Raw genomic sequence first — 24,438 nt, forward strand, 5'->3', positions numbered from 1 at the left:
CAGTATTAGATAATTTGAAGAAGGCAAGAATAGCAGCAACAGAATAGCAGAGTGATCTCTTAGAAATAGATAAATCACTGACTTTTGCAAGACAAAAAACATATGATGGAGGTCCTAAGGCAGCTAAGATATTGGCTTATAAACTTAAAAATCAGAAAAAGAAGGTTTCAATTACACAGTCAAAAGAAAAAAATACAAAGGAACTAATAACTGACTGGAATGATATAGTAAGTCATTTTGCAGAGTACTATCAGAACCTATATGATGCTACTCCAAATCAGGTGAATAAAGACAAGCTAACTTCCAAAAATTAAACCTACCCAAAGTAACAGAAGAACAGAATACAACACTTATAAAAGCAATTTCAGAGGAGGAAGTTTATGATCATATTAAAAAGCTTAAATCAAATAAATCCCCCGGAAGTGATGGATATACTAATGAGTTCTGTACAGAATTCCAGCAAGACCTCATTCCTATCCTATGCAAAGGCTACAACTGGGCATTGGATAATCAAATGTGGGCCGCGACATGGAACACTGCAATTATAACAATAAAACACAAGGAGGGCAAAAACCCTACAGATTGTTCGTCATACAGACCAATTAGTCTTTTGAATGTTGATCATAAACTCCTGTCCTCAATCTTAGCTACTAGATTGACAAAAATTATACCGAAATTAATAAACCCAGATCAAACTGGTTTTATTAGGCAAAGACAGCTTATTGATAATGCAAGACGAACACTAAACATTATGGAGATATCACAGAAAGAGAATTTTTCAGTGGGAATGGTTACCTTAAATGCTGAGAAGGCCTTTGATAAGGTCCTATGGCCCTATCTTTTGGAAACATTAAGGAAATTTGGCCTACACGCCATTTTTATAAATTGGCTAGAAGCAATGTATAAACAACCAAATGCCAGAGTCAGAGTTAATGGGACAATGTCCAATCCGTTTAAGATAGCCAAAGGGACTAGGCAGGGGGATCTGCTGTCCCCTTTGATTATTGCCTTATGCATTGAACCCTTGGCAGAATATATTAGGCTAGAACAGAAAATAGAAGGTATATATATAGCGGGTCAAACACATAAATTGTCTATGTATGTGGATGATATAATCCTCTACCTATCCAATCCTGAGAAATCAATTCAAGAACTAATGAAAGTAATTGAAGAATGGAACTCTCTCAGGGTATACATTGAATATAAGTAAGTCTGAAGTTATGGTTATGGGAGCCACAATAGATGAAGAAATGAAATCGAAATCTAAATTTCATTGGGATGTGGAAAGGATAAAATATCTTGGAATAAACCTTACAAAGAACCTGGACAACCTTTATTTGAAAAACTATGGGGAATTGATAATATCAATTAAGCAAGATCCAAACAGATGGTCTATAATTCCATTCTCCCCTTGGGAACGAGTAAGAATTGTGCAAATGAACATACTGCCAAGATTTTTGTTCTTTTTTTAAAGCACTGCCCATCTATATCTCCTCTAGCACTTTTAAGCAATGGGATTGCTTTTTATGGAATGGTAGGAAACAGAATAAAAATGAAATGTCTGAAATTGCCGAAAGAAATGGCTGGCCTAGACTTACCAAACTTGCAAGCCCACTATCAGGCACCGCAAGCAAGAGCTGTGAGAGTATGAATGCAAGATGGAATGCAAACAAGGTGGCGAGAGATGGAACTAAATAGTGGAGATATTCCTCTAAATGCCTTACTCTTCTCTAAATATAAAAAATCTTTTATTAAGAGACTAGAAAATAGATGGGTGATTAACACATTAAGAGTATGGAAAGAGATCTGCCAGAAACAAAAACTAACTGAGGATTTTATTGTAAGAAATCGTAACTGATAATGACTTTCCACCAAACACAATCAATCAAACCTTCAGAATATGGGCGTCTAAAGGATTATGTAAATATGGGCAAATGTTTGGGGAGAGAGAAATGAAGTCTTTTGAACAGTTATCCTCACAGTGTGGACTACCTAATTCTCATTCATTTAGATACTTCCAAGTGAGAAGCCATCTCTTTAACACATGTGGAAAGAGATTAATTCAAAACATAAACCCATTGATTGTTGACTAAAGATGTATGACAGTGGAGTTGAAACCAAGTCCCTGACAAAGATAGTAAAAATAATGCAATCTGCATATTATGACACTCAAATATGCCCCAATCTTAAAAATAAATGGGAAAATGAACTACAATGTAGTATATTACCAGAGGATTGGGAGCAAATGTGCAAAGATATATATATAACGACAAGTCAAGTTCAACATACTGGAAAGAATATGCATGGAAGATCATAATCCGTTACTTTAAGACACCACAAATTCAAAGTAAATATAAAGAAAATGTAACACCAAGATGCTGGAGAGAATGTGGCGAGGAGATGGCAACACACAGTCATATATTCTGGTCATGTAAAATAATCAGTGGCTTTTGGGAAAAGGCTATTAGAGAAATCTCAAACATTTTGAATATAAGTTTAATCAAAAACCCAGTAATTTTATTATAACTTGTAATTTTATATAATATATATTATAACTATGAAAATCAGGAATCAAGTCCATCTTTTTGAGGAAAGATGGGGAAAATGGGAGCAGAACAAAGGGTGTACAGTAATTAGGTCTCTGTAAGATGTGTGAAATGTGTGAGCACATTTTGATAATAAGTTAAACCTCTATAGAAACATTGTATATTGTTTATCTAGACTGAAATGATTTATCCTCCAATTACATATTACTTATTACATACCCTAGCTATTTGGTAATGTATCCTATTATCTGCTATTATAACTAATAGCTTAATGTTATGATTTATTATTATTCTTTATTTTGATCATGTATTTTATTTATTATTATGTATTTATTCTTTAATCATGTCTTAGTTATTATGTTTTGTTATTTTTGTTTCATTATTTGTATATAAATCTGTCAAAAATGCAAATAAAAAAAAAAGTTTGTTTTGCAATCTAATACCTTATCTGTTAAGGTTAGGTCAGGAGATGCCATGGCATTGTGTAGCCATGGGCTGCTCCATCAAAGCACAAGATTTCTCTCTCTTCAGCTTTCCAAAAGATGTAGACAGATGTTAACTTTAGCGACCAGTAGCATCAACACATCCATTACAGGATAAGTTCAGTGATTTTGGACCTATATATAATTTATCTCTTATATATCTGTAAAAATACAAAAAGGTTTAAAACTGCATCTAACTAGTCACTATTTCAGATTTTGTACAACTTTTCCATTGGCACTGATTCATTATGGACATACTGCCTCAAGCGCCACATCTGGCTAATCAGGGAGTACTTTCCCTTCTGCTACACCATCATTGATTCTACCTTGACACTGGTTCAGACAGAACTCTGACTTTGACTGTTAAGTTTCGTTTCCTGCCAGACTCAAAACAGATGTTGCGGATAGAAATAATTTACATATCTATCCGCAACATTGAACAACCTACATTATTACTGACTGCAGTCTATTGAACAAAACAGGCAAAATGTAAAAACTACAAAGTTACTATGCCCAGTAACATCCTGAGGTTCAGGCTATAGGCTACATCATTAGTAATATCCTTATAATATTGCCATATTAAAGGTGTAGTCTGCATGTGAGAGCAGAATCAATACTCACTTTAAGGAGGTGAAAGTCAAACCAGTTTCTGATAGATGAATGTGAGGATGAAAGCAGGGAAACAGCAGCCGGTTAATCAGCAGCTTCTTCCAACATAAATCAGACTCTGGAGTGAAGTAAATTAGAAAAATAGAAAATATGAAGCCTCTGACTGTTAGGATTTTTTCACACACTTTTTTACATTTATCATGTTTCCTTCCTCTTCTGTTGAAGGCTGTATAACAGAAGTTTCCTGTGATTTTTTTTTAACCTTTATTAATCCAGGGAGAGTTGACTGTGCTCCACCCTGCTTCACATTCATACAGTTTAATACATTCACATTGGGAGCTGCCCAGTACAACCTCCGTCTTCAACTTATTAAGTTTGGGGAATGCCAATGAAACGTTTTGGCTAACAAGTTGCTATACTGAAAGATAGCTTTGTATACAGTGGGTCCATTCTTCTTGACAATGCATTGGGTGAATGATGTGGTTACCCTGATTATACCAGGACTGTAGTAACTTTAGCTACAGCAACACACCGAGCGGTGCTGTGGGACTGGACAGCATCTGTACTTGCTCTTGTATTCGCTTTCGTGCGAACAAGTAGAGCAAAGTGAGTCCTCTTCCTGTTTTGGTTGGTTGCGGCTCTGTCTTTGTGCTGCAAGTCAGTCCTGCACATTTCCGCCAAATTGTACCCAGAGAGAAATAGATTGAGCAACACATACACTTAATCAATTTAGACCACAATGGTCTCATTTTTCTACAGCTATACTATGCTATCAAAATGTATTTGAGAACAATATATTAAGGTTAATATTCTACACATAAGGCTGTTTTTTTTTTTTTTTGTTTTTTTTTAATCTAGTTGCCTGATGTCTCTTTGGTCTAACATGTTGAAACATTATTTGTCCAACAGATGGACAAGTAGGTATATTTACCAAATACAGCAAATATGGATTCTTGAATCTTGACGTTGTATCGTGATTAGAATTATCTTGGTGATTTCGAATCAGTTTTTCAAAAAAACATCAGATAGGATCATTCTGATCCAGATACTTCAAGATGAAGAATCAGAATCCAGATTTACAGTCTTTAAATAGACCTTCTGTTGAAAAAAATAATGTTACATGTTAGACCAAAGACACATAAAGCAAATTCCCAAATTGTCATTCCCAAATGACTTCAACTGGTCACTATTTCAGATTTTGTACAACTTTTCCATTGACACCGATTCATTATGGACTTACTGCCTCGTGCGCCACGTACTTTCCCTTCTGCTACACCATCTTTGATTCTACCTTGACACTGGTTCAGACAGAACTCTTTGACTGTTAATTTTCATTTCCTGACAGACTCAAAACAGGTGTTGCTGATAGAAATGATTTACAACAACCTACATTATTACTGACTGCAGTCTATTGATCAAATAGGCAAAATGAAAAAAACTACTAAGTTACAATGCCCAGTAGCATCTTGAAGTTTTTTTAATTTTAAAAGCATTATCAAGCTATTGCTACATCATTAGCCACAATATGTAATACCATTATAATATAAACCATATTAAAGGTGTAGTCTAAATGTGAGAGCAGAATCAATACTCACAATCAAATGAACGCAGCAGGGGTAACAGCAGCTTCATCCAACATGAATCAGATCTGGAGCTGAGAAAACTAGAAAATATGAAGCCTCTGACTGTTAGGATCCTCCCCCTGTTTTAATGTAACCTCCCCTCTTTCTCTCATAGTTACACTGTTAACATCTTCCCTTCCTCTGCTGGTGTTATAACAGAAGTTTCCTGCAGTTTTTTTTTTAAAATTAACCTTTATTAATCCTGGGAGAGTTGACTGAGCTCCACCACTGCTTCACATACAGTTGAATACATTCACACTGTCTGAGCAATGTGTTGCTTTTCATGTGTCCAGTGGTAAAAAGGAAGGCACAATTATCTCTAGATGGAGAATTACCTTCAGAGTTTCATAGTATGTATCAATATAATGTTAGTAGATGTGGTTTTTACTCATTTCTGGTGCATCAGCAAGACCCGGAAATCCACAAAGAATTTAAACTATTTTCATGTTTAACTTTTTTTTTTTTTTTTACACTTCTCATTATTTCTGCAAACACACACACACACACACACACACACACATACACTTACTTCTCACCACTGGTCTAGATGGCTGGGGTCCAAATAATTCCTACACAGTGGTTTTGGCTTGCAAAAGTAGCAAACATTTAATTCAGCTGTTTTTTTTGCCACTGTCCTTTTTTGTTCTATAGATTGAAACAAATTGAGACCCTTTTTATATGCCATGAGTGCTCTTATTGTGTTAAATGTACCAACAGGGCTTTTCCGGCCATTGGTTGAATTGACTCCAGAGCAGTGCTTAATTTGTAAATGATGAGGTCCTGGAACACCAAGTGGTCGTGTTCCCGCGAGTCGGTCTGGAGGGAAAAGGTTCCGGAACATATCAAGACAACAAGCGCATTGGAGGCACGGTGGTGCTCAGTGCAGCCATACAGCTTACTGTAGACCTAACAGCCTGAACATTACTAAATGACAGACTATATGACCTTAGAGCTCCGACTAGGCTACTGGGGACCTATAACAATATTTGATTATTGTATAGGCTACATAATGCTCATTTTGGCCAAACCGATGGGTTTTTACAAACCTGCCCTTCAAGTAGTGGACTAAAGATGTAACTGCACTGTGCACAACATAGAAATGCCCACACTTGGCTGCGAGATATCCTAATCATACATAAACACATCAAGGAAACTGCAATGGCTTCAACCATTTACCAGACATTCTGGCTCGAGTAGTTAGACACACATTAATATTCAACACAAATACTTTCATAGGATATCTACTTTTAACGTAGGAAACAATGTCAGCGAATAATGAAATGGTCATGGTCGTGCCATGCAGCTAGAAGTCGGCCTAAATGCGACACTCAGCTGGACCGCGCTGGTTTTGAAAAGCCCACATTGATGAGGCTTATAGCCCTTCACTCAACCAATTATATTATCAATTAAAACTGCAAGCAGTGATGAGCGGGCCCTCGCAGCTGTGTGCAAGTCGGGGTGTGCTGCACCCGCTGCAGCTGCGGCGCTGTTACTGGACACTGAGCGGTCGTCGTGGCCCACACAATGAAAATCCCATTTAAATTCAATGATGATTGTCACGAAAGGCTTACTTCCTGTTGCCAGTAGGTGGCGCAATGCCTATGACTCCTAATTGGCCTGTATATGTCCTCAGGCCTGGACTGTGGTCCAGCATGTGAAATCTGGTGCAGATCGGACAATGTACACTCAAGTTCACACAACTTCCTGTTGCCAGTAGGTGGCGCTATGACTATAACTGAATATCGGCCTGTAGATGTGTTCAGGCCTGGACCGTTATCAAACCAGATGTGACCATGTACAGTTGCATTACAACCCACTTCCTGTTTCGTGTTGCCAGTAGGTGGTGCAATGCCTATGACTCCCAATTGGCCCGTAGATGTGCTCAGGCTTGGAGTCTTGTCCAGCATGTGAAATCTGGTGCAGATCGGACGATGTAAACTCAAGTTAACGCAGCTTCCTGTTTCATGGCGAAACATCAAAATTCGCCGTTCCGCCAGGGCAACGCCGTTCAACGAAAACTCCCGATCTTCACCACGAAGCGTCATCAAGGTCCTACGGCTTTTCTGACCACATTTGAGGTGGATGTGGTCAACCCGCTAGGAGCAGTACACCACAGTATAAAACATGGCATTTCCTGTCGCCAGTAGGTGGCGCAATGACTATAACGGAATATTGGCATGTAGACGTGTTCAGGCCTGGACTCTCATCCAACATGTGAAGTTTGGGCCAGATTTGACCATGTACAGGCCAGTTACAAGCCACTTCCTGTTTCGTGGCGAAACATGGAAATTTGACGCCTCGCCACGCCCACGCCGTGTGAGGAAAACTCACGCTTAGCACAACTTTTCATCGTCGAGGTCTTTTATACACGATGACCAAGTTTGACGTGGATCCGATCAACCGCCTAGGAGGAGTTCGTTAAAGTACGACCCCTGCAAATGGCCAAAAACGCCCAAAAATGTCACAATCAATTCAAAATGGCCGACTTCCTGTTGGTTTTAGGCGCACTTTTTTTTAAGTCTGGACATGATACACGTACCTACCAAGTTTCGTAAGTCTAGGACAAATGTACGGCGAGGGATACTCCGTTGAAATTTTGTAGGGGGCGCTATCGAGCCGTTTTGCCACGCCCATGCGCAAGACCCATAAAATATATAATTTTTCGCCACTTCTGACGCGTCTGCAAAGTTCGGTGAGTTTTCGAGCACGTTTAGCCCCTCAAAAGTCAGATTTATTTGAGCGAAGAAGAAAAAGACCATGAACGAAATACAATAGGGCTTCGCACGAGGTCGTGCTCGGGCCCTAATTATTTCTGGACACTCAACATAACATGCGCAATGTCCCACATGTTTAATTGTGGGGCTTACAGGTCCGCACTCCATTATAATTTCTGTTTTCATCTATGCAAATATGAATTTAGATGTTATTATCACGGCAGAGAACTGTAACACGTTTACAAAAACCCCCCAAAAACATGCTTACCTTGTCTAGGTTTCCAAAAAATAGTCCACACAGCGGACATATGGACAGCAAATTCAACTTTTAGCCATGACGCTGTCTGAAGTTTACCATAACACACTCTGCAGAGCAGCTCACTCATGTGACGTGATTACTATGCGCTTGTTGCTACTTTCTAATAGGTTAATCACCTGTCTTCATATGGAAATGAGTCAATTAGGTTTTTGGAAGGGAGTGGAAAGGAAGAGTCAACTATAGGGATTATTACATGGCAGACAAAAAAAAAAAAAACGTTCATGCCACCAGAGATGCCGGGTCCACACAAATAAGTACCAGAATGCAGGTAGTCCAAAACCACGAGGTGCACAAATTAAGCACTGCTACAGAGCCTCAATTGAGTGATTTGATTTTTTTTTTCCCCCTTTACAGTCCACACCTGGAAGTATTCAATTTGTCTTTTTTGAAATACTTGTATGTATCTGTATGCACGCAACACAAGTGCAGACGTTACTTTGTGAAATGTTTGGTTTGCTGTGATCACAACAGAAAAGATGTTCTTTGTTTCCTTGGTCTTTCACTAACAAGGACACATGGGAAATGAAATGAGATTTTAATGACTGAACAGTTAGCATTAACAGAATGTCACACATCTGCAGTGATGATGCAGAGAGTCTCCAAAATGGCTTTAGAAACATACAGGTGATGTATTGACTTTAGTTGCATATTCTTAGTTTTCAATGATTGTTTAGTCTTTCCTGTTAAAGGAAAGGATTGTTTTCAGTACCAACAGTCCAGCTTCCTCTCTGTCTCTGCACTCAGTCGTGGTTGGAGACATCAAGTCTTGTTTTCCCCTCTTCAGAAGAAGCCAGTTGCTGCCATTCATTCTTGTACAATATGAAAAACAACTTCCACTGAAAAAGAATGAAAATCCCACATTAGAAAAACAGCAGCTCCAAAGAATGAACTGGATTTGCTGTCTTTTACCATGTGAGATTTTTTATGCAGACTTGATCATTTTTGACAATCGAATCTGATTGGCTAGCTCTGTAGCCATGTCCCGCCTATGGCCATGTACATGATCAAAAATGGAATTGTAGCGGTGCTGTGGGAATCAGAGGTGTGGGGAGATAGTTGTAATGACACAAAACACCAAAAACACATATGTGACTCAAGATGTGCACTTGTGAATTGTTTTCTTTCAGTTACAATACTCTTGAATACAGTTAGTTACTATTTCAGTTACAAGTTACAAGCTCAGTTGTGATTACTGTCATGCAGTTACAATAACTCTGAGTGCAGTTACAATACTTTACTGTAAAGTTTACCAGGCCATCTACCATTTGTGCTGTTCTTCCTCCATGGGAATCTGGGAGATTACAAGGTTTGTTCTGAGGAGACTCAGCAATTGGAAATGTATGTAAGGAAATGCACATAGCACATAGACACAGTAGTATTTGAATAGCAAGAGGTCTAACTCTGACTCCTGTTCAGCAGTCAAAATTTCAGACTAGATAAAGTTTGTATTTGATTATCATTTTCTGTGTTGCTTATCCTTTTTATCTTTTTTCCCAGCATGATGAACTGCTGGCTACCAGATGTTAACGCTCTCTCCTTCTACCCATAATCCCTTGCGTTTTGGGGTTATTTGCTGTGGTTGGTTGGATTAAATTCTCATGCCGCGTTCATGTCATATGGGATTTACGACCAATCAACCTCCTAGTGGCTTTTTTGCGGGCTCTGATTTCTCCCATTTTGCGCCACGAATTGCGGAAACGTTTCAACACACTGCAGCAAATCCATCGATGTCAGCAGTCCAAGACAATAAAAATCCAAATTATCGGTTGTTTTCACAGTAATACAATAAAGAGTACTTACAGTGAGTTACAGTGAGTAAGGTCTGCTGCACTTTGTTTATGGTTGGTTTAAACTAATAAATAAAATTTTTTTGGGATGTGAGCGTTCCGAGTGAAACACGTGAACGCTTCCAAGTTGTAGCAACAAAATTATTACGCTTCTCCCCATATGACATGAATGTGGCATTACTCCTAATGAATCACACCACAGTTCTCTTGTTAGAGGACTGAGACTCTCGGTGCCGTTATTTGGTGCCACCAGAGTTCAAAGGTCATCGTTCTCACCTGGACAAACACACTGAAATAAAGGAGGAAACACTGCAGAGTTCTGAAGAGTTCCGCTCAGAACATGCTGGGTGTGAACACCCAGTCTAAATTACACAGTACAGGACACAAAATGATCTAACGCCTACTGCCAAATGTTTATCTCAAGCTGTTTTAGTCATGCTGCAGCAAAGAATAACCCTGCATCCTCATAGTAACTGATAATGCAAAAAGTGTAGGATAATGTAATAACTTCAAATTGTAATAAACTCCACCATGTGTCAAAAATTTAATAAAACCTGTTAATGGAATAAATTGGCAGATAATGTATTAACATCTGATATTGTAATACAGTTACAAGTTACACCCCTTGTAAAGTAATCATTGGCAGTTAATGTAAAAATGTATTACATTATCATTCAAAAAATCATGACTATCAGCCTGCATTATATTTTTGACTCATTTAGAGGGACATTTCATTACATTTTGACAAGTTATCATCAGTTCCTTCCAAATTCATTACATCAGTTGCTATAAGCCTTCCTATTCTTTAGTCTCCGGGTTGCTGAATCGGTCACTGAGGTCATCAAAGTAGTTGTCGACGAAGCGAAGCATCTGGAGCACGGCGGTGAGCAGCAGGATGTCACAGTTCAGGTCCAGCTCCAACTCCTCACAGTAGTTCTTCACCGGAACAACGCAGGACAGCGGCACACCGAGCCGAGCGCCGACCTCCTGCACCTGGAACACAAAACCACAAAACCACAAAACCACTAAACCACCGCCTGGACATGTAGGTTAGGGCAGTTTATGTTCAGGCTGCGATCAAACCTCCAGGTGGTTTTCTTTGGTTTGAACCACAGTGGAAAAGTTGACTTTGTTGCATTTTTGTATTTGATTCATTCATTCTTCGGATTCGTTTTGGTGACCTGTCATCCTGCCAGGTTAAGGGGGGGGGGGTCAGAGTCATTAATATTCAAGTTCCAGTCCAGGACTCGAGTACTACAACACTGCTTACTGAGCTTAGTTTAGGTTAGTTTGGTTTAGTCTATTTATTTGCACATACACAATGATTATACCCAGGAGGAAGAGACAAAAAAAAAATTTTGTTTGTGCAAATGAAACAAAGAAACAAACACAAAAATACAAGATCAGAACTGAATTACGTAGATAAAAGAAACTGACATGGAAATCAATTCAAACAGTGGCCAAGTGCTGAAAAATATCACAAACTCCAGGTGCTACAAGGTGCTTTTTGAGAAAAATAGTGAAATTGTCAAAATAGGAAGAGAGCCATACAAGGCTCACTTCAGGCACTCAAGCCTGACCAGCAAGGCTTGAATTTATTTAGATAAACTCAAACAAACTTGACGATATATACTACTCACCAAGATCAGATGCAGCTGGACGAGTTTGTAGCGTTTGTACTTTTGAATGAGGCCACAGAAATAGCCTGAAAACTTACATTTAACACGTTTGTGAACAGATTCAACAATAGATCCTGCTACTGTGATTTTCAATTGACTGTTGGTCCAATGCTTTAGAACAGAATTTCCCCAAATAGCATTTTTATTGATAGAAGAGAACATAGAGGAGGTATAGCATTTAGGACAGATGATTCCTGTTTGATCTACTTTTATTTGTAAATAATTACTAATGCTAATTTTAGTGTAAACCAAGAATAGAAATGCAAAATGACAACCGACTGCTTTATTCTCTTAAAAGCAGGATATTTTGTTGAATCTATTCACAAACTTGTTAAATGTAAGTTTTCCCATTCCAAATGAATGGGAATTATAAATCTGAACGCTACAAACTCTTCCAGCTGCATCCGATCTTGGTGAGTAGTTTATATTTTGGTTTTCATGGCGGTCAAGGGCCACATAACCCCCATGTTAAAACTAAGTGGAATATTGCTTTAATCAAGGAAACAAATATCCCAACAGAGAGTTAAGTGCCAACAGTGCCGTGATGACCGCCAGCTCCCTCCATCAGTGCCTAACTAATAACACAAACCTCATCACCTGAAGGTGAATTTAAAGTAGATCTCACCATGTCCCTAATGTACTGGCTCTTATAAATGTTCCTCAGGTCCTCTGCCACAACAGGACAGGCTTCATCTACTTTAGTCAACAGGACCAGCTGGGGAATCCCTGGAAAACATCAGAACACAAAGAGTTAATTTCCAAAACACAAAAACTTCATTACCTGAAGAACACCTTTCTCTGTCTTGAAAAAACAATGTATCTAGTTTGTATAATTATTATGAGACGTAATGATATAAACAAACAGACACACAGCAGCAGCTGCGTTGTTGTTTTCACCTCTTTCCTAAAGCTTGTTGTCAAAGTCGGCCCGAGTAATGGTGAATCGATAAAGCGAGCGAGTAAACGTTTTCAACTAGTAAACTTGCTACCTGCCTTTTCACTTGTCATTGTGGGACATGTGACCTTCAGCAGGAGAAAAATCTGGCAAAGCCAAACTGGTAACCGGCGACATTTCTCTGTAGGTACGTTTATTTTAGCCATTAGCCTTCATGCACAGTTTGTCCTTAAGGGCTTCCGTAGCCAGTAGCTTTGCTGTGTGTGTTTACGATATGTGTTGCGGTTTCTGTCACCCTGTAGTGGTCAGAAAAAATCGATTAGTGTAGCTTTAAGTTAGCTACTATTCTTTGGAGTGTACCATAATTTGTTTTAATTATGTGTTTTCTATTGTAGACATACACACACTGTGCTATTGTACGAGAGAGATTCTGACAACATACAGACTCATTCTGGTATTTTGTAAGAATATGCATATATGTCTTTTGTAAAAGTACATGGGACTTTTTTCAAATGTTGACCGAACTCTGTGGACTGTGGTCCTTTGGTATGACTGACTGACCCATTAAGTTGACCTTCCTGCGGACAGCGGCCAGCTTCTCCTCCAGCTTAGCGGGCAAGATGGAGACCTTGCAGGCGTCGATGACGTAGACCACACAGTGGATCTTGTCCTTAAGCTCTGGAGACTTGCGATAGCTGTGGGCTTCCGGATGCAGAGGGGCAGAGGGGTTGAACTGAGCCATACAGGGGAAAGACAAAGACAATTTGTTTCATAGAAACAAACAAGATGGTTCCTATGAGCAAATCACCTGCCACATGTTAATATTCTGCTGAAAGCAAGGAAAAGCTTTAATAGAGAAATGTAAGAGCAATCTCTACCTGATAACTGTTTGGAATGTGACCTTTCAGGATGCTGCTGATGTCATCCACATCAAGCCCCGCCCCCATGCTTTCCTCCAATCCCATGGAGTCGCACAAGATGATTGGCAGAGGTTTTCCTTCTCGTCCAGCTTTCACAGAGTAGGTGCGAAACTGTGGGGTGCAAAGTGGTGCAGTTGATCAGTGTCAGAGTGCTGTTTAAAAGATTTTAAAAAAGAAGCCCAGAGGTTAGAGAGGCGGCTTGTGGCTGGAAGAATCTCCAGACCGGCTTGGAAAATGTGGGTTGGGAAAATAAATGGGTAAGGCCTCTTTTTATAACTCTGCAATGTCTGGGTGATTTGCGTTGTGTACAGCACAACATGAAGACGTGCCGACAATTTATACCTCTGTCGTGGGTTCAACCAAATCTCACACAAATATGTGAAATGAACACAACTTAACACCAAATCACGTGTTGGTGGCACGTTAAGTGTTAAAATTCCATTTGCCCAGAACGAAACGGTTACATGAAATAGGCGACTACAAACAGGAGGTAGTGTCACATTGAAGTAGCATGGTGGAAAGTGAGGGTGTTGCAGTCGGGGTGGTGGATTTGTGTATGCATTTGTCTTCAATGCCAGTGACCGGAGTTTAATTCCCAGCTTCTACAAAGGAAATTTCTACCGTGAGTGGAATTTTAATTTTTAGCTTAAGTTACCTTAGTTTTTCTTATTTACCATGACCAAAGCCTTGGTCATTCGGTTTTACTGACAGATACAGTGGAGTATCGTCGGCATAGCAGTGGAAGGTAATGTCATGCAAGCAGAAGCGGAGGACGTTGCTGCCATGTAAAATGAGAATAAAACCTACGTTTGAGCCTTGATGGACTTAGATAAATAGATAGATCAACCATGCCAACAGCTACTTCACAGAATACTTTACAGCTACTAGGAGGTTCACTACATGGCCAAAAATATGTGGACACCTGCTCATCAAACATCTCATTCCAAAATTATGGGCATTAATATGGAGCTGGTCCCCCCTTTACTGCTATAACAGCTCCACTCTTCTGGCGAAGGCTTTCCACTAGATTCTGGAACATTGCTGCAGGGATTTGCTTCCATTCAGCCACAAGAGCATTAGTGAGGTCGGCTCTGATGTTGGCCGATCAGGCCTGGCTCACAGTCTGCATTCCAATTCATCCCAAAAGTGTTTGATGGGGCTGAAGTCAGGGCTCAGGCCAGTCAAGTTCTTCCACACGGATCTCGACAAACCCTTTCTGTAGGGACCTTGCTTTGTGCATGGGGGCATTGTCATGCTGAAGCAGGAAAAGGCCTTCCCCAAACTGACCCCAGACCATTATTCCTCCTCCACCAAACTTTACAGTTGGCACTATGCATTCGGGCAGATAGCTTTTTCCTGGCATCCGCCAAACTCAGATTCATCCATCGGACTGGCAGATGGTGAAGCGTGATTCATCACTCCAGTGAACGCGTTTCCGCTGCCCCAGAGTCCAATGGCGGCAAGCACCACTCCAGCCGATACCTGGCATTGTGCATGGTGATCTTAGACTTCTGTGTGGCTGCTGGGTCATGGAAACACATTTCCTGAAGCTCCTGACGAACAATTCTTGTGCTGACGTTGCTTCCAGAGGTGGTTTGGAACTTGGTAGTGAATGTTGTAACTGAGGACAGACGATTTGTACGCGCTACATGCTTCAGTACTCGGCGGTCCCTTTCTGTGAGCTTGTGTGGCTGACCAAGCGCCTGATCTGTTGTTGCTCCTAGATGTTTCCACTTCACAATAACAGTTCTTACAGTTGACCAGGGCAGCTCTAGCAGGGCAGAAATTTGATGAACTGACTTGTTGGAAAGGAGGAATCTTGTGACGGTCCACGTTGAAAGTCACTGAGCTCTTCAGTACGGCCCATTCTAATGTTCAGTGTTTGTCTATGGAGATTGCATAGCTATGTGCTTGATTTTATATACCTGTCAGCAATGGGCATGGATGAAATAACTGAATCCACTAATTAGAAGGGATGCCATACTTTTGGCCATGTAAAAGAGTGTAAGTTTTATGTTGTAACTATTTCAGTTGGTGCAACTATTACAATTTTAGTAATGTGTAAAGTCAGATTTAGGAAGAATTTACGTTCAAACCAGCCTGTAGCCATATTCAGATGGGATTAGTTTCTGTAGGGGAGGTCAGGTAATATATTTTTACCCTGCTGTGTTTTTACGAACTCAAGGGTGCGCTGATCATTTTAGTCCTGTTTCAATAGACATCTTGGTGACATTACAGACTGTTAAAGCAATATTTGGTCTCTTTGGTCATACAATGTTTATTTAAAATAACACAAACCCTGATTTTCAGTATTCATTCATGCCAATTTACAGCCCAAATGCCTCATAACCATGCAGAAAGCTAGAAAATTGTGTTTTTCATTGGAATGGACATTTAGGTTTAACTGGTGCAACAGGCTGCTGTTTTTTCAGATGGTGAATTCTCATTTTGAAACCACCTCAAATGGAAGTCAGTAAGAAGCAGGAACTGACCTGAGTAGTTAGGCTGGTGCCAGAGCTGCCGGCGATAGCCTGGCTGGTGACGTGGCCTCTGAACACAGAGTTGATGGAGTTGAAGAAGCTGGACTTCCCAGCTCCTACCGGTCCGATGAGCAGGATCCGAGCCTGGGACACAGAACTGTGTGTGGGCTTGTACAGTTTAATACTGTCCATCAGCCCCTTCCTCCTCCTGTTGGAACAAGAGTAGATAAATAAACCTTTTCAGCTTGTTGTAAATATAGACTTCTGTTATAGTGGTTCAAACCTGGTCCTCAGGACCCAGAGCCCTGCTGGTTTTCATTTAAGCCATCTAATAAGGGGCTGATTTACACCTGGGATGCCAGGTGAATGCAATTAATTAGCCGGTAGGATAAAAACCAGCAGTAATCTGGGCCTCAAGGATCAGGATTGAGCCACTGATATATAATACAGAGGTTAGATAAAGGTACTGCTGAAGGAAAAACTGCAATTGTCATCTTTCAATCTATGTAGATTACGTAGGTTACATACATCTAAGTAGGCTATTGCATACTATAATAGACACACATTAATTTCATTATAATCTAAACTAAGCTAGGCTTGGCTTTCAGGTGACGTAATGCTCCATCGGGCGGCCATATTGGAAGTCCACAAATCTTGTCAACAGTGACTGTGGAAAGCTGATTCTGTGCTGAAATGTGCAGCTTGTGCATCTCAACAGAATTTAGACATGGTTAATGTCTGTGCTGTTTTGGGGAACTGATGATTTCATCACTGATAAATCTGATTGATATTGTGCTATCTAACAGGTAACCATATTAATATGATATTCTTGCTCAATTCTCCAAAGTTGCCTACAGCAACTTTAATATCAGTGTCTTTGCTAAATGACCCTTCTGGCTAGTTAGCTAGCTAACAGTTTGTTCAGGTAAACTGAGCTGACTCTTCTCAAGCTACAACTCAGAGTGTTTTGGAGTCGAGACTAGGGCTAAAGACAAGACAGTTTACTGTGTCACAGTAACCTACATTTGGAAACAAATCCACCTTATCACACTATTCACTTTTACTGAGTTACTGAATTACTGAATGGATCTATAGCCACACCACAACAAGCTGCATCAGTTAGCTCTCTGTTTCTAGCCTGGTTGGTAGACAGTATTTGTGCACAGCTAATTCTCCAATGGACCTCCATGATGGTGGCAGCCGTGGTTGCTGGGAGACTTGTGACAAAACTGCATGGCCTCTATAGATAGCATTGTATTGCATAACAAAAAAATAGCATAGAATAGTATGTTGTGTCGAGAGAGACACTGATTTCATTATAATCTAGTACAGCATAGTAAACATAACAAAACATAGCAGCATGGAATGTTATGGTGCATGGAACATAGTGGCATAGTGTAGTATAGTAAGTTGTAGTATATTAAAGCATTGCAAAGCTTAACATAATAATATTGCACAGAATGGTGCATCTATCCAGCTTACTCAGATTCCCAGACTATGGTCCTCCATGGCTTCTCTAGGTCCTTTCTTTCTGTTGAAGAGTAAAAACAACTTTCACTTTAATAGATTTGACCCAATGTGTCAAAAATATCTTCATCCAGCTATAAAAGGCTAATTGTGAGGGGTTTATATGGCACAAAAGTAAAGTAATATGAAAGTTAAGATTAAGAGAACGGTAACAGGTTCCCCTTTAAGATATTTTACAAGTACAAACTTTGAAGTGACAAAATTAAAAGATACACAGTCAAGTAATGAACGTAGCTTGAAAAGACTGATATTATAACAACTCTTTTTTTTTTAAAGTCCAACACAAAAATGTCACAAAAAAATCAACACGTTTTATAATATTAATAAATCAGCAATCAGCATTTGTAACAATTATATTTAACAATTATGAAACATTGATTAACATAATTACATGATGAGATTTCAAAATAAAAGGCAAAAATCACTTTTACCCTTTCTCTGTCAACAGATTATATAAAGGACGTTCCCCTCTATCCCCCTACATGCAGTTTGAGGGCCAAAAAAGCTAAAATTTTCTATTGAAAAGTAGCAGTGCAGACAGTAAAGCAAGGAGAGAGCAGTAAGAACACATTCAAAACCATCAAATCACAAGTTGGCCTACTTGGTGTTGGGAAGCCTAAGTCTACAGTATGTGTCATCTTGTTTGTTTGTTATATTTGTCTTAAGAAGATAGTCAAACGATCACACTGATTCTGTCAGTCCTGATGGTGAAGGACCGGTCTCCTTTAGTCTGAAGTCTAGATGTAGCAATGACCAGACGGCCTGGCCCAGGAACCTAAGGCTGCACTCAGGCATCTAATGGTCAGAGATATAACTCTGTTTACATGAACATCAAAGGCAAAGTCAACATTAAAGATGACATTATATTAGCTGATGGGGTGTCAAGTTCATTTTGAATAAAATGTATGGCATTATGATGGCAAACACTACTATTTATGCTTTGTCTTCATTTACTGGTACAAAATTCTGAGGCATCCAACACCATCAAGCCAGCATCAAGACATTCTTTAAGAGTGATGACGTTTTCAGAATTTTTGGATTTCAGGGAGAGGTATAGCTGCGTATCGTGAGCATAGCAGTGGAGGGAGACATTGCGTCCAGGGATAATGCAGCCAAGAGGGAGCATGCAAATAGAAATAAAGGATGGGACCTAAAATTGCACCATGAAACCCTTCAGGTAATGTCTGCTGTGTATAATGATGAGTTTCTAATTTTAGTGCTGTGTCCTTAATGCCAACTCCAATTCCATAGATCATTTGCTACCTTAATGGGGGCAGTCCCCTTTGTGTGCGATGTTGTAAAACCAGATTGAAAAATCTCAAAGATGTAATTTTGATTCATGAAAACTAGAGTGGAGTTGAGACAACTTCCTCTAAAAGTTTTTAATGAAAACTGAAGTTTTACTGTACCATGGGCTTGTGGCTGCACCTTTACATGAGTGAAACTTGAAAAGAGAAATGCTATTGATAATAGATAAAATACTCTAACTGCATCAAACACTATGACAGAAATGTGGTGGGAGCAATGCTGATGAGGCATGTGATGAACTTGATGAAAGCTACAATGTCTGTTTGGACTGAGGCAGTAATCGGTTAAAAATGGCTAAATTCAGCAGAAATTTCCCTACTAACCAATAATGTACACAGATCAAAATATTTTACCCAAATGTGTAATGAAGATGTCATAAATGTTAATTCATTAATGTGTTGTGAAACATATCATGGCCCAGTTATGGAAGTGCCATTCACAGCCCTTAGAAAATATTGCCTTATGGTGCTAGACTAATGAACAAGAAATGTAACGGAATACCTAAATGGCTGGAACTAGTTTTTGCATTTTAATAATGGTGGCCACAAAAATGAAATATAAAATGCTCCATAGCGTTTGTTTTGCCATAAACATACATACATGTATTGCCATATATGTAGTTGGTGGTTTCCAAATATGATTTCTGTTTAAAGTGATATTTAAATGAATATGTTTTCCTAATAAATGCAGTACATGTCATATTTACATTGATATTTGGCTAGGAATGACTGAGCATCAAAATTCAGTTGTTTACATTGAACTCACCTTCGACTTGATAGACTTCACACTCAGTTAGCTGGAGGTCGTTCCCATGCATTTCTGCAGCAGCGAAGTTGTAATAATTTCCTGGATTGCTATGGACTACTGCTTGGCTTTTATTAACAAGAACCAAATCTTCTCCAAAATAAGGACCACTGGTATTCAACATTCTCACTGCATAACCAGAACTGGTGACCTGATATTTGAGAACATTTTCTCCTTTGAAGGTGAAAAGAAATGCCTGGTCATCTTGTATGTACTGTCCAGACTGATTAATAGGTTTACTGGTGTAGCCTCCAAAGACGAAGCCAGAGGCATTATAGCCCACTGACACTGTGGGACCCTTGTTGTCACATTGCTGGTGGAAGGCTGCGCCGGTGAAACCATGGATGCTGGCCTTGTATAGCAGCTGCAGCTTGACATGTCCCAGCTGGGAGCAGAGCGCTCTCTGCTGGCTCTTGGTCAGACTGGGGTTCATGGTGGATGGTTGGTCTGCTAGGGTTCGTAAGGATCCTGACTGTCTGGAGCCTCTGAAGTTCACTCACTGTGGTCTCTGAATCCAAAACAAACAGAGTTGCATTTAAGAGAAATCGTTTTTCAGCTTTTTTCAAAAAGGATATCTGATTTGAACTTATTTCTTGGTGTATCTTCCAGGTTGCACTAGTCAACTCTCAGCAACGCTGTAACACAATGAGGAAGCACTAAAGCAGTTTCCTCAAGGCAGAAGTGCCTGGGATTTGAACACGGACCTCCTGCATTATATGCCAGAACTATACTGTACTACAGTTCTATATACTGTAACATATGTTTTTCAATTCCATACCCTGTTGAGAACTTTTCTACTGTTTGATGGGCAGCAGGATGGGGTAATGAGTAGGGAAATCACCCTTCACTCAGAAGGTCAAGCTGTGTCAACAAGCTTCCTCCCTGCTGAAGTGTCCTTGAGCAAGACACTGAAACCCTCCCAGCATCAGGGCTGCTGTTCTGTAGCTGACCCCACAGAACTTTAATTAATAGAGTGGGTGTGCCTATTCAAATCAATGTTCAAGGATGGTCGAGATATTTTTACCATTGGGCTAGCTTCTGTATAAACAGATTTACCTTAAGGGCGAGAGGCGAGAAGTTTTGCAGCAAGGATCAAAGCAGTTGAGTTGTGACGGTTAAGGTTAACATGTTGTCACCATAGAAATTAACCCTTAAAATTCCAAAATCACCATTTTATGCTGCATCAGCCAAATTACCATGACAAACATATCTGGGGAATGCCATTTTATCTAATTGTGATTGTCACACAAATGGCTGGAAAAGTTAGGGGGTCCAAATAAAACAAACTCTGATTTGTTGTCATTCAGTTGGAGAAAGTTCTGGGACATCCAGGATTTGATGTCAGAAAGACCCTTCATGAGGCTATTTTCCACTGTCAGGACGATAACAATATTTCTGAATCACATTTCACTATCTTATCAAATGAGAAAACACTGCTTCAACACTGTAAATCATAAATGAAGATTACTATGACACAATATACACCTGAAAAATTATTGTTAACAAACCAGATTGTTTAGTGAACTCTTTTAAGCTTCCGAGGTTCCCATACAAATATATAGACAGCCTATATAAATTTAATTAATTAATTAATCAAATAAATTAATAAAAAACACAAAAAGAGGATTAAAATAGAATAAAACTTGGCTTAAACAAAATGTTGGTTGAAAATGTTGGTTGAAACAGAGCTGTTTCAACCAACATAAATAGTAGTAAGAATACAACACAGTTATTACGATTTAAAAACATGAAAACAGCATTTTTCAAGATAACAGTAGGCCTAATCTGTAGATTATTTTAAATTAAGTGATCAGTCTTAACATGTTTTGTCAGTTTAAATGCAGATTCTCTTGTGGATTTGTGACTTGTCACCCTAACAGTCAAGCAGTTCATGCTGCAGCTGATAGCCGAAATAACACCGGAAGTAGGCTACCATATTTTGCCTCCAAAATAAAAGCGTAAAATTTGTCACTGAAAAAGGATAATTGTGTACAGAATTGTGGACAGGATCACAAATCATTGAATAATACGAATTTATCTTAACTTTCAAACTGATTTCACTCACTTGCCATAATTAATTGAATTTAGTTGATTACATTGATTTGTTTAGTTTAATTATTCTGATCTTTTGTTGAATAAAGATATTTAGGTTTTATGGGTCGATTTGTTGATTAAAAGTTACTTCAGATGAAAAAATGAGGATGAGTTATTGATGCATTGCCTGCTGACAGCTGCCTGCCAGGAGTTTTTATTAGTCAGGAACAACAGACACACTGAGAGCTGATGGCTCTGCCAGCGTCAGTCTGCAGACTGGAGGGAGGAAACAGAGGATTAAGCTCTCCAACACCAAGGCTCAGAAAAGGCTCACACACACACAATTAACATCTATTCTCACACTTTTTATGCAACTCGCATGCATGTTTTACATATTGTTTGTGCACACACAGAAACATGTCACACATAGAAGTTAAAATGTGTTTCCATGAAATACATTGTTTCCCTCAGTACAGTCACTGCCAGGCTCCATACACAATTCCCCTAAAGGCTGTATGGGAGCTCCAGTTCCTGGGGTTAGTAGTAGGACTAGTGTATTTGTTGTATAATTTGAGGTATTTTTGAGAAGCAAAAGTGTATTTCAGTGTGTTACTCTGACTGGCTTTAGAGCCGGCCGGGATTTACAGCCCTTAGGAACAACTGTGCCACTGAAATTGACTTTTATAAGATAGTAGACAAACTTCTTGGCATCTTGCATGTGCCTGTATGGCTACTGCTGTGAGAAGGGCATTTTGGGGAAAAAAACAGCAGTTGTATTTTAATTTATTTCAGATTCTTCCTTTATTCCTTCTTAAATATTTTCTTTATTTTCAGTTGTCTACTTTCCATTAGTCCAAAAAGGTTCAAACGAGTAAATAAGGATTTTATTTTGGTAGGCTAGTTATTACCAGAGGTCATCATGTTTATTCTAGCTAGCTTGACACTGTTCAGATGCAACCTCTAACTTTCACTTTCAATTTTTATTTTCCTGCCACTGCACTCGAAACAAATGTTACAGAGAGAAAAGGTTTACAGCCGCCTGTTACTACTGACTGCAGTCTATTGAACAAAACAGGCACAATATAAAAACTACTAGCCTCCTTTATGTTGCGCTGGGCTTTTTAATTAGGATATTATTAAGTATTATCAAGCTATATTCTACTCCATTAGACATAACGATATGTAACACCCTTAAGGTCACCAGTGGTGGAAGAAGTAGGCTACACAGATCCCAGATATTTTCATCATATCACCTCACAAATATATATACGTGTGTGTGTGTGTGTGTGTGTGTGTGTATGTATATGAACCTATATACTGTATGTCTTTACTGTCGCTGTCGATTAGGCTACTACATGTGCACTGATGTAAATTTTAAAAGTAAGAGTCATTTTGGGATGAACATCACACATCACATGCCAACTGCACATGGAGTCGGCTATCAGTAAATAAGAATATTTCGCTGTATCATGCAATCAAGACGGGGACTGACGCGCGCTAATTGGATTCTTTCGTTTTTTAGATGAATGGATGAAACAATATTGTTTTTTCAAAAAATCCTATAAAGCCAAGAGTTACGTGACTGTTTTAGAAATGTAGAGTAGTACAAAGTATAGATAGGTAAAAGTTGAAAGTCTCATAAAATATAAATGCTCAAGTAAAATAGAGAGACGATAAAATGACGTGGCCGCCATATTGAAAGGTGTAGTCTATATGTGAGAGCAGCATCAATACTCACAGTCAGAGCAGTTAATGATAGATGAATGTGAGGATGAAAGCAGGGAAACAGCAGCAGGTTCATCAGCAGCTTTTTCCAACATGAATCAGATTTGGAGCTGATGTGAAGCAAATGAGAAAACTAGGAAACATGAAGCCTTTGACTGTTAGGATCCTCCCCCTGAGGAGTTCAGTCTGAGTTTTGTTTCTGGTGTCAGACCGGTTTTGCTTGCTTTAGTTTCTGTCTTCCAGAAATTTTTGGTTTGTGCTTAGTTTCAGTGTTAATGCTGTTATAAGGACTTTTCATGTGTCTAGTGTTGAAAAAGAAGACAGAAGACACAAATCGATGGAGAATTAGGCTACCTGAACAGTTTAATAGGATCCATGCTGCTGAAGGAACAAGCAGCAGAGAAATGCAGGATCCTTCTACAGGCTCACTGGTCATGAGTCATGAGGCTCTGGGTTGATCTGGTGGTTCAAAGGTTTTCATTCAGGCTGTTAGCTGAGCTAGATATCTCAAACGTCATGATAAGAAAGCTGATAAGCTCTATGTGTAATTTCTGGTCCAGTGCTGGCCTCTACCGTTCAGCGCTGTCATGGCAACAACACTCTGCCCTCCACCATCATCAGCACGGTGGGCAGGTTGGACTGTTTCACAATCAGAACAACCTTCTATCATGTTTTAATGAGTTAGTGCATGTTTTTTTTGTTGGAGTCTTGCTGTTATTATGATCCTGACATCACCACGATTCTGTTGTAACATAGGCTATCAGAGATAAGGAGTCTATTTTGTGTGTGAAGTAACTCCACTTTACCAGAACACCCTACCGAATAGTAATTAGGCCAAGTCTCAAATTACATTTTCCAATGTGTAGCCTATTTTTAGTCAATAAGCAAGGCAAAAACAAAGTGTCAGATGTTTGAATGGACCTTGGTGTGGCAAGAGCCTTCAGCCTCGGCCCGCTCCTGTGCTTTTCTCCGCAGCGCGCCGACTGT

The 24,438-nt window shown here is 39.4% G+C and overlaps 2 protein-coding genes across 6 annotated transcripts in view; both read right to left on the reverse strand.

The window, feature by feature from the left end:
* The window catches only part of LOC139667195 (interferon-induced protein 44-like), a 49,761-nt gene extending 26,205 nt beyond the window's left edge, over window positions 1-23,556 (reverse strand). For 2 of the 4 annotated variants that reach the window (XM_071546623.1, XM_071546627.1), the window contains exons 1-2: window positions 5,233-5,281; window positions 3,650-3,755 (exon numbers count right to left, since the gene is read on the reverse strand). The gene's annotated coding sequence lies outside the window, so the exon portion shown is untranslated. Of the gene's footprint in view, window positions 1-3,649; window positions 3,756-5,232; window positions 5,282-23,464 lie in introns of those variants that run through there. The other 2 variants (XM_071546625.1, XM_071546624.1) reach the window with 2 other exon arrangements.
* On the reverse strand, window positions 10,610-23,601 carry LOC139667196 (interferon-induced protein 44-like). Of its 2 annotated transcripts, none has more exons than XM_071546629.1 (8): window positions 23,465-23,601; window positions 19,654-20,200; window positions 17,536-17,584; window positions 16,066-16,261; window positions 13,532-13,684; window positions 13,215-13,386; window positions 12,384-12,484; window positions 10,610-11,072 (listed from the first exon to the last, which is right to left on the reverse strand). In XM_071546629.1, exons 2-8 carry the CDS (start codon window positions 20,123-20,125, stop codon window positions 10,878-10,880), a joined length of 1,338 nt encoding a protein of 445 aa, XP_071402730.1. In that variant the 5' UTR covers window positions 20,126-20,200; window positions 23,465-23,601; the 3' UTR covers window positions 10,610-10,877. The 2 variants fall into 2 exon arrangements, with proteins under 2 accessions (XP_071402730.1, XP_071402729.1); XM_071546628.1 differs by having other exon boundaries at window positions 17,536-17,587; window positions 23,465-23,600.
* Window positions 23,602-24,438: the final 837 nt, after the last annotated feature.

Source organism: Centroberyx affinis, unplaced genomic scaffold (assembly GCF_046629955.1).
Source record: "Centroberyx affinis isolate AG114_WGS23_722 - 3 ecotype Tasmania unplaced genomic scaffold, CSIRO-AGI_Caff_v1 ptg005361l_1, whole genome shotgun sequence".
Classification (NCBI taxonomy): Eukaryota; Metazoa; Chordata; class Actinopteri; order Beryciformes; family Berycidae; genus Centroberyx; species Centroberyx affinis.

Excerpts from the sequence above, each read along its gene's own strand:
- LOC139667196 (XM_071546628.1), bottom strand. The coding sequence starts at position 20,125 with ATGAACCCCAGTCTGACCAAGAGCCAGCAGAGAGCGCTCTGCTCCCAG. Across the intron at positions 17,588-19,653 it reads TGAAGTCTATCAAGTCGAAG|CAGAAAGAAAGGACCTAGAG; the intron begins GTGAGTTCAATG and ends TTTACTCTTCAA. Across the intron at positions 11,073-12,383 it reads GCCAGTACATTAGGGACATG|GTGCAGGAGGTCGGCGCTCG; the intron begins GTGAGATCTACT and ends TTTGTGTTCCAG.